General features: G+C 33.1%; 1 protein-coding gene and 1 long non-coding RNA gene across 2 annotated transcripts; one reads left to right on the top strand and one right to left on the bottom strand.

Annotated features, from left to right (window-relative positions):
* Positions 1-4,619: 4,619 nt before the first annotated feature.
* LOC112758584 (probable serine/threonine-protein kinase PBL21) lies at positions 4,620-5,971 on the bottom strand. Its single transcript, XM_025807291.3, has 3 exons — positions 5,718-5,971; positions 5,211-5,614; positions 4,620-5,112 (listed from the first exon to the last, which is right to left on the bottom strand). The coding sequence occupies exons 1-3, from the start codon at positions 5,836-5,838 to the stop codon at positions 4,840-4,842; spliced, it is 798 nt and encodes a 265-aa protein (XP_025663076.1). The 5' UTR covers positions 5,839-5,971; the 3' UTR covers positions 4,620-4,839.
* Positions 5,972-7,800: 1,829 nt separating this feature from the next.
* On the top strand, positions 7,801-9,927 carry LOC140179671 (uncharacterized). The gene is made up of 3 exons (XR_011873425.1): positions 7,801-8,084; positions 8,428-8,547; positions 9,649-9,927. It is a non-coding gene; the product is annotated as an uncharacterized lncRNA (long non-coding RNA).
* The last annotated feature ends 528 nt before the right edge of the window (positions 9,928-10,455 follow it).

Below are 10,455 nucleotides of genomic sequence, written 5' to 3'. Positions count from 1 at the left end.
ATATGACTTGATTAATATATGATGCCTTATATTACACTTACAAATACACATAAAAAAAATCTTACATGATCAAGTCATTACATATGAAACTAACAAACTTAATACAGGGACCTCTTTGATCAAGTCATTACTAATAGCATACACTTTTTTGACTAACTCATTACTAATAGCATAGTTAACAATAGTTATAGTTATGAAAGTCACAAAATACAAAGACACGAGGTATTATCATTATAAACCTTAATTAAGTCATAGATATGTTACCCACAAAATATGAAGATACTTGTACCTATCTTGATGTAAAAGTTATATTTGTGTCCGTCTCAAAATATTAGCCACATTACTAGGACTATTGTTCCTAGAGTGCACATGCTTCTCTCATCAATTCATATAGTGTGGCAAGACGTACGTCAGCCGGAACACCAATTTCAATTTTATGCTATTTAGTTTATTTTTATGCTATTTCAATTTCATACACTTCTTCTTTTCTGGAATTTTACATTTGAGTTTACATTAAGCTTAGTTTATTTTCATGCAATTTCAATTTCTTGCACTTGTTCTTAGAGCGATCATTAACTAAACCCCAGTCATTAGGGGTAGGAGCTCTATTGTAATTCACATGATTGAAAGAAATTCTTCTTCTTTTCAATCCGCTTGTTGTAGCTAAGAGATAACTTCTATTTTCATTTTGATCAATTCACTCTGGAAGGGGGTTTTAGATCCATGAATTTCTATGTGAGCCTCGGAAGAAGAATCATGGAAATTAGATTGAAGCTCTATCTCTCACAACTCTCTTGATCAACACCATTCGGGAGGAATTGAGATCTTGAGAGTTTGTGTGGCTCATGGATAAGAGATATGCACTTAACCTCTTCTCATGACAGTTAGATCAAGGAATTGGTAAATTGATTGTGATTAGAAAAATTGGGTTGCCAAGGAATTGGGACTCAATTAATTCCAATCCGCCATAGATCTACTTCATATGATTGAAAATAAAATTGAGACCCGTTCACTACAAGAAATTATCGGAATAGCGACCGATTCTGGTAGTCGATAAAACATTGGTCGCTAAATTCAAAATAGCGACCGATGTTGGTCGCTAATATTTAGTGACTGATTTTAGCGACCGATTTTCAAACAAGGTCACCTAACAATACAAAATAATTTTGGTCGCTAAATCGGTCGCTAATAAGATTGGTCGCTAAATAGCAACCAATATTTCGGTCACTAAATCGGTCGTTAAATGGTAACCGATATTTCGGTCACTAAATCGGTCGCTAAATTTTCAGTCGCTAAATCGATCTCTAACAGCTAACTTCAAAATTCTAAAAATCGGTTGATAAATCAGTCGTGCTGCTTTCTAATTATAATTTTTAACTAAATTTCACATATATCACTATTAAAATTTAATTTTGCACAGATTGTAAAGAAGCTTCTTGAGCAGAAAGAAACAAACAAAAAAGTTGTTAAAGCAAACATAGCACCACACTCTGTGCTGTTTATTCTTATTGCCAACTTAACTCTATGATTATATTATATTGTTTCCCTTCTGTTCTCACTACAATTAGTCTTACTCATAAATTAAACATGACAAACCCTCTTTTGCCCTAAATTCGCAGTAGCAGCGGCACCCCAACGCAACCGAGATAGCGACAGCAACATCTCTAATCACTCTCGCAGCCATAGCAACTTTCTACTGCAATGATAGTGATCACAGCAAAACAAGGAATTCGAATTTGATAAAAAATGAAGATGTAAATAGTTTTGAAAATTCAGGACAAGGCAGAAACTAAAATGGAATTAAAAACCAGAACAAACAGATAAATAAAATGAAAGCAAAATAGAACGCACAAGTGGAGCAGGATTGCGGTGAAACTGAACTGACAGTGGTGTAAAGCAACTCCGGCAAGGTATAGCTCCACCAACGGTGCACAGCTCGATGGCGGACTCCACCTGTGGCAACGGCGGCAGGGGCTTCCCCTGGCGACGGCTCGGACGGCAGCAGGGACGGTGACCAGCTTCAACGGAGCTCCCACTATCGCACTTCTTTTCCCTCTCTCTTCGAAGCTCAATGGTGACGCGTAGTGAGGCGCGACGGTGAACCCAGCTCGACGGTGATTGGACAGCGGCGGGGTGCGACAGCTCCTCTTCCTCCCCCCGGAATTTCTGGCTCGCAACGCGCGCTCTCCCTCGCTGGAAACGGTTCTGCTCGACGGCAGCAGCAGCGACGACGTCTCCTTCTCTCCTTGTGTGGTGGCTCGGCGTCATGACGTCGGTGGTAGTGCACGACGGTGGCGGCAAAGCCCCCTCCTCTTCTTTGTTCTCCGATCTCCTCTGCTCTCTCATAGATCTCTCTTTCTCCCTTTTTTCCCATTTTATTTTCGTTTATTTCCTTTTTGGTTTGCTGAACTGTGTGTTGTGTGTATATGGGGGAGAGGGGTTGGAGGTGGGGGAGTGAAGAGAATGTGAGCGGAGGAACAAACAGGTGGGAGGTATGTTGGTGATTTTGAAATTAAAGTTAGGGTTCTTATGTTGTAATTCAGTGACCAAATTAGTAACTAACCAAGTTTTATTCTATTTACCTATCGATTGGTTGCTAAATAAAAAAATAGTGACCGATTTTAACGACCATTTTTATTTTAGTTTTATAAAATTAATCGGTTGCTAATTTGGTGGATATTAGTGACTGATTCTGTTAGTCACTAAAATCAGTCACTAATTTAACAATTAGCAACCGATTTAGCGACCAGTACGTTAGCAACCATACAATTGTTCACCCTTTCACTATCAGTTACAAAATCAGTCACTAAAATAAAAAATAGCGACCGCTTTTGTGACCAACAGTCCCAAAGACATTACTTTCTATTTTGGTTGCTAATTCGGTCGCTAAATGAAAAAATAGCCACCGATTTTAGTGAACAGCTTTATTCTGGTTGTATTAAAACCTTATCGGTAGCTAGTTCGGTTGTTATTAGTGACCAATTTTTTTGGTCGCTAAAATCGGTCGCTAAATGTAATTTAGCGACCGATTTAGCGACTAATATTTTTTTAGTCCTAGAAATTTTATATCGGTCGCTATTAACAACCAGTTTTTTCGGTCTCTAAAATCGGTCGCTATTCTAATACTTTCTTGTAGTGATTGATTTATGATGGATTATGATATCTCCAATCCCTAATGAATCTTTCTCTTTGTCATTCTTCACTTTGATTTCCTTTAATTCACTTTAATTACCTTGAATTTATTGCTTCCTTTTAATTTCCAGCACCCAACGCCCTTTACATTTCATGCAAATTACATTCTATTGTCATTTACATTCTTGCCTTTATTTTCTTGTCCTTTAAGTTTTAGTCCTTTACATTTCCTGACATTTAAGTTTCTATCCTTTACTTTTCAGCACTTAAATTTTTAGTACTCTACATCCTGTTGTTCTATTTTCATTGTGGATCTATTTTTTGCTCATTAAATTTCACCAAACTCTTTAAATATTAGCTTTACTAGATAATTCACCTCACTAAAGTTGCTTGATCCATCAATTCCTGTGGGATCGACCTCACTCTTGTGAGTTATTACTTGACGATTTGGTGCACTTGCCGAAAGGGATTTGTACTGTGCAAATTCCCGCGTCATCATAAACAGGATTAAGACGAGTCCACATAGTCTTTCTAAAAGAATGTAGGTGGTCGGCGCTGGCAAAGGATGGTCGGACGGGCTGTCAAAAGTAGAGAGAGAAGGGTATATTGGAGAGAGAGGATGTGTGTTTCGAAAATGATGAGGGAAAAGGTTCACGTTTTAAATTAGGGCAATTAAGTTTATCGGCAGATAAATCTGACAGTAACGCATTGTGGGTTACCAAAAGGCAGCATTCCACTAATTAGATTTACTGGCGAAAAAAATTCACCGCTAAATCCCACATAAAATTTCGCGCCTATTTTCCCGTTTTTTCTCCAATTATTATCGACGAATTTATCGTTGAAAACGAACATCTGTTGATAATAATTTGACCTGATAAATCTAAAATATAAATCATCGGCAAATTTACCGATAAAGCTAATGCTAATGTGTCACGCTAAATCTAACGGTATTCAATATATTTTTTTGTAATAATTTCTTTAATCTTCTCCTGCTGCCAAAAAAAAATGAAACGAGAAAATTAACCATTGAATCAAATATTCTTTGGTCACACTTGTGTGTGATTAATAATCCTTTTAATTATTTAATTATTAATTATTGCAAGTATAATTGAAGCCAAGTTTCAGTGTGAATGAACGAACTTGACCAAAAAAAAAAGTCCACTATCCAGAATAATTTATTTTTTAGTAATATTTATCCTATCAACTTGCGGTTAAAATTTTGTAGTGATCTAGTGTGGTTAATCTAATTCAAATATGCATTAATTTGTTTGAATTAAAATTTTGTGTAATTTAATTTGCACACATGTTTTATGACGAATATAAATTATTAACGTTGTTTAAATAATAATTAATGGTTAATTCAAAACAAAAGAAATGAAGTCAATAATTTTATCATAGATGGTTATATAGTTGTCCAAATTCTAATTAAATTCTTTTAATAGCTATAAAACATATTATAAAAGGTAATATACCCTTAAATAAGAGAGTTGACTAGAATTTATCTTTTTAAATTTTTATATAGATGTCAAGAATATTTGATGTATGAACAATGTTTTTCTATTTTCACTATTCTATTTCAAAGTGTATATATATCTTGTATATGGAAACCTATATTATATGGCGGCGCAAACCACTAGCAGAAGTTGATGGACTCGCCAATTAATCAATATTGTCAGAGAACGTGATTATTATTCCATTGAAAATTGATTAACTTGTGGCAATTTGCGGTTGTGGTTCTTGTTGTGATGAGTTGATGTCAGACAGTCTTCCATGCTTATCGAGTTCAAGAATACTCTGAGAAACTATGTAATCTAGTGCAGCAACAATATCACGAACATGTGGACGGAAAATTGGTTGGTCCTGGAGACACATTGCGGTTATACAAATCGCATGATGCATGCAACGCACAGGATAGCTTCCCCGCAATCGAGGGTCAACCATTTGCCTAAACTTTTTCCTGTCACTTAAGAAAGCACGAGCCTGCATGCATGAATCACAGACAATGCAAGTAAGCTAAGGTAACTTTTAAGAATGTGTACATGTATGTATATGTATAGCGGCGTCGTCCATATACGTACCCATGAAACTAAGTTTTGGCTGCCTTGTTTTCTAGTGAAATCCATGGCCTTACGACCAGTGATCAACTCGAGCAAGACAACACCAAAGCTGTAAATATCGGATTTAAGAGTTAATTTTCCACTCATGGCATATTCGGGGGCGCAGTAGCCGTACGTTCCCATGACTCTGGTGGAAACATGGGTGTTGTCTCCAACAGGCCCTAGCTTGGCGAGCCCAAAATCTGAGAGTTTTGGGTTGAAATCATTGTCTAATAAGATATTCGCCGATTTCAAGTCGCGATAGATAACAGGTGGATTTGCTTTGCAATGGAGATACTCCAGCCCACGAGCAGCCCCGGCCGCGATCTTCATTCGAGTTATCCAACTTAGCCCTCCTTCCTTATTATTCAATGTAGGATCCGCTGCTGCAAATTCATTTCATGAATAATTAAACATCAATAATTATTAGAGCTTGCATTGCGTTAGTTGCATTGTCATTGATAGCATTAATTAATTAAATATAATTACCAAAAAGATGATCTTCAAGGCTACCCATGGGCATATATTCATACACCAACAGCCTCTGCTCACCATCGGTGCAATAGCCAATCAAGTTAACGAGATTAGAATGGTGGAGGAGGCTAAGCATAAGCACCTCCGTCACAAATTCTTGAAAACCTTGATGCCCGTCATGATTTAATTGTTTTACAGCAACCACCTATATATCAAAGCTAAGTCATGTCTATATCATATATATATTTGTAAAATAAATAACATGGATGCATGCCTGGCCTGTCAAGAGACGACCCTTGTAGACCCTTCCAAAACCGCCTTCCCCAATCAAGTTGGCTTCCTTGAAAGTGTCGGTTGCCCATTCAAGCTCCCGAAAACCAAAGCTGATGGCAGCGTCTGTCTTGCTTTCACCCCGATCCTGCTTCTTCTTCTTCCGCCCTCTCCCTGCATTATTCTTCTTGAAGTAGTTCTCAATTAATAATTCCATTCTGTTCATCTCTCCGGGCCCATGCTTCCCGTGGTGATCATCATCAACAAGGCAAGAGAAGCAGCTCATTTAATCTGATGTTGATGATGATTCTCAATCATCGAATTTTCAATAGTAATATATTACACAAACATATGGATCGGATAGTGGCAGATGCATGCATGCACATGCAACACAAACAAATTAAATTAAATCTAAGTAGCGGCAATAGAAATATAGAGAAATTACGCATTGCAGCCTTCAATTCGTCGTATTTCTATCATTCATGCCAAATTTAGAACACCAGACAACACTAAATTTATCGAATACCAAGTGTATCTTCATTGTCTCCTTATCAACTCTACCTTTCTAACTACTTTCCTCGTTTTTTTCTTTAACTAACGCGTAAAGACTAAATATTCACTAGATTAAATTATTCTTATTTTTTCAAAAAATAAAACCTCCATACACAAAAATTAAGCTATCGACATGTATTTATGTAATTTACACATAATCTTTTAGGTAGTTTATTTTATGGTAATAGGTAATGTTTATTTTATGGTAATCACTTAAATACAAATGTTTAAAACGTTTTAAAAGACTACAAATGTCCCACTAATGACAATAGGACACATGTAAAATCTCGAATTCATTAAGGAAAAATATAGATAAACAATGAAAAATATTAAACAATGTGAACAATGGATATACTGGATATTTAATTTATTAGGTGTGTAGATAATTATTTTAATATTAATATTTAGATGAATAATTTAAAAATATAGTGTATTTTATTTGAATTAGTCCAATTTTAGAGTCAATTATTAATATTATTCAAAAGAATTATTAATTATCTAACATAACTGATTAAATCGGACAAATTTTATTTATACGAAGATGTGGTCTACAAGTTCAAGGCATTTTAAAAATATGAGATTGAACCAGTTTGTGGAGCCAAGCATATACCAAGTTTGGCCAGAAGTTAGCCTTTTTCTTTTTTATTTGTATGGGCTTACTTTTTTAATATTAATTTTGATGTCAGTAAATCTAAGACTATTTAAAAAATATCAAAAATAAAAAATTTAAACTTTTATTAATAGTTATATAAGTTATATATTTTTTAGAAAATTATTCATAGTTAATTGTTATCAATTTAATCTGTGTAACTTTTATTATTTTTTTGTTCTTGTAATATACAAATTATATAGTGTCTGAATTTATATTTTTAAAAGAAAAGTACTTTTTTTATTCGAAAAATTACTTTATCAAATTATATAGATGTTTGAATAAAATTTCTTACAAATTTAATTCCATTAAAAGAGTGAAAAACATCCTTTAGCAAGTAACAATTTGTATTTTGTAGTAACCGGGAAAAAAGAAAAAGGTAAGTGAATCACGTGACTCTTCTCCCATCATCCATTTAATTCTTCCGCCTCTCGAAATAAATATGGGACTAATTTTTATTTGTAGGAATAAGAAACGAAATCCCGTATAATAAATAGGAAGAAAACATAACAGGGTAAAAGTCTCTGCTTTATAAAAATTTGTTTAACTTCCATTTATATAAAAAGACTAAAATATCCTAATACATATATAATATATATGAGACACGAAAAAAATTATGGGATATCAAAAATCCAAAACCTCCAGTGCTTTAGAACCTCTCTTCTCTTCTCCTCATCAAATTCTTAGTCTCTTCTCTCCCGAACACCGCCAACCGTTGACCGCCACCTTCCATCTCTTTGGTCCCTCAGCGCCACCTCTCATCCCTTCGGTGGCTCAGTCGCTCACCGCACCTCTCGAGCTCATCGTCACGTTCACCTCGTCTTCTTCTCCTCGTCGCGTCATTATCGATTGTCGTCTTCTCCTCGTCGCCGGTCATCGCATCTTCGTCGTTCGTCCGCGTCTGGAGTTAGGTTAATGAAATTCTGATTTTAATTTCTAATTTAATTATAATTTATATTTGTGATTCAATCTAAGGTTAATGTGATTCTAATTCATGATTTATATTTTTGATTAAAGCTTGGGTTAATCTAAAGTTAGGTTTATGTGATTATGATTCATGATTTTTAATTTAATTATAATTTATATTTGTGATTCAATCTAGGATTAATGTGATTCTGATTCATGGTTTATATCTTTTATTCAATCTTAGGTTAATGTCTTTGTTGTTGTTAACATCTTTGGAGACAAGGAACATGATGTTTAATATATTTTTTCATTTGTTTCTAATTTTTTTAATTTTTTGAAAATCCGCAGATATTCATAGATTCCTCAATCCCCAGTAGATACGGGGTTTCCGTTATCTGTTACCCGTTACGGGGACGAGGCAGAGACGGGAACTGAATATGGAGGCGGGGGACGGGGGACAAGGAGCAGGTAGTATGTCCCCGCTTCCGTGGGTACCCGTTGCCATACCTATCTTTTTATCTCTTCTTGTAATCGCACACAGTATTATTAAACTCATTTTCTTTATCTTATTTTTTTTCTTTTCTACTCTATTTCTGGTTATTTAAATCTTATTTTTACATTCTAAATCATGGAGTTTCATATTAATAAGTAAAACAAGCATTTAATTTTTAAATTTTAATTATTATTGAGACTTTAAAATAACTAGTTGATTCAATAATTAATTATATCTCTAATTTTTGTTATTTTTATACTTGTGGATATAAAAATTGAGTAAGATTGTGTTAATCCACAATATTATTAACTCACAAATAATATCATCATCATCGTCGTCATCATCATCATCATCATCATCATCATCATCATATTTCTAGAGTTTTAGAGTTGTTGGATATCATTCGTAGCTCGGTAACGTAATCAAAATTACTTTCGACTCTTTAGAACCAAGTTGTGAGTAGATGTTATGCGTATAATTATTTTTAAGTGTATTTTTATTAATATTTAAATTGAATCATTAATTCTAGCATTTAAAAATATTTGATTGTTGTGATTTTTAAATTATTGGGATGGATTTTTGAAAAACTCATAATTTTATAAAAATACACATGAGACGATATGCATATATTTTATACAGTATACATATTTTTTTATTTAACTTTATTTTACATTAGTTAAATTTTTAGTATGCATTTTTATATATTTTTTATTTATTATGAGAGATTTGTTATAAGTGAATTGGTTTTAGAGACTTTGACTAGAAAATCGTAGTTAATGACAGTTATAATGTTAATTTATATGCATTTGACTCAAACCTTAAATAGCAGGGGCATTGCTAGCCCATGTGTAGGCCACACATTGAATCTATTATACCATACGAGCACACACTAGAGAAAAGGAATACCCTTAGAGATGGAGCTTTTCAAGTGTGTGGCATTCGATTTGATTTGACTTTTGGAATAAGAAACTCCCATTTCAGTTTATTTGTTATATTATTTATCTATTTGTTTGCATAGTTAGTTATACGAATTTTTTATCTCAAAACTCACCCTATTATATTCTTATATTTTTCAGATTCAAGTGTCATTATTGGAGGTTTCATTCTACCTATTTTATAATAGATCTTAGTCTTTTTTTATGAGACTTTTTTCTAGCTATGTGTATATGTAATAGAATTTTCGTGCAAAAATTTAGATTATGTCAATGCTCTATATGTCACAGATAATATTCTTGTGTGGATTATGTTATTTTAGATCTTTAATTATTTAGATAATAATTATGTTTTGATTATGTAAGATTTATGAAGTCAACTATATACTTTATTATCAACTTAATATATATAATGTGACTTTTTACATGTTTAGTTATGAATAAAAAATTAGAGTACATTGTTGTTGTTATCTTTATAAATAGATATTTATTAATTATTATTAATACAGAAAAATAATATTCATTTTAGCAGGACCATAGAAATAGAAGAGATTATATCCATTTTTCTGTAAATTTAGTTTGGACCACAACAATGTTATTTAAGAAAAGTCAAATTTAAAAGGTTTTAATAATTTATCTATTAAGTAAGTATTTCTTAAATTTTGTATGCAAACACAATTACTTTTTATAATAAAATATAAAAATAAAAAATATTAGAGTATAATACAAGTGTAATATCCCCGTCATCTACTTGAGCTATTTGTTAATCAACATTGTTATATATTTTAGAGTAAATAATATATAAGACTAATAATTAGTTTATTGAACAAAGAACAGAAGGCTAATAGAATTTCAAAATAAATTTTGACAATATTTAATAATTTAAAAAATAATCACCATAATTGCACTAACATGATCCAATATTTTTTTTGGGTCGCACTAGTATACAGA

The sequence above is a fragment of the Arachis hypogaea genome, chromosome 16, assembly GCF_003086295.3.
Source record: "Arachis hypogaea cultivar Tifrunner chromosome 16, arahy.Tifrunner.gnm2.J5K5, whole genome shotgun sequence".
In the NCBI taxonomy this organism is placed as follows: domain Eukaryota; kingdom Viridiplantae; phylum Streptophyta; class Magnoliopsida; order Fabales; family Fabaceae; genus Arachis; species Arachis hypogaea.
This window is presented reverse-complemented; position numbering and strand designations above follow the sequence as displayed.

What these genes read in the sequence shown, in the direction of transcription:
- LOC112758584 (XM_025807291.3), bottom strand. Translation starts at nt 5,838, where the DNA reads ATGCTTAGCCTCCTCCACCATTCTAATCTCGTTAACTTGATTGGCTAT. An exon ending in CCTTGAAGATCATCTTTTTG is followed by an intron (nt 5,615 to 5,717) that starts GTAATTATATTT and finishes ATGAATTTGCAG; the next exon opens with CAGCGGATCCTACATTGAAT. An exon ending in GCCAAAACTTAGTTTCATGG is followed by an intron (nt 5,113 to 5,210) that starts GTACGTATATGG and finishes TCATGCATGCAG; the next exon opens with GCTCGTGCTTTCTTAAGTGA.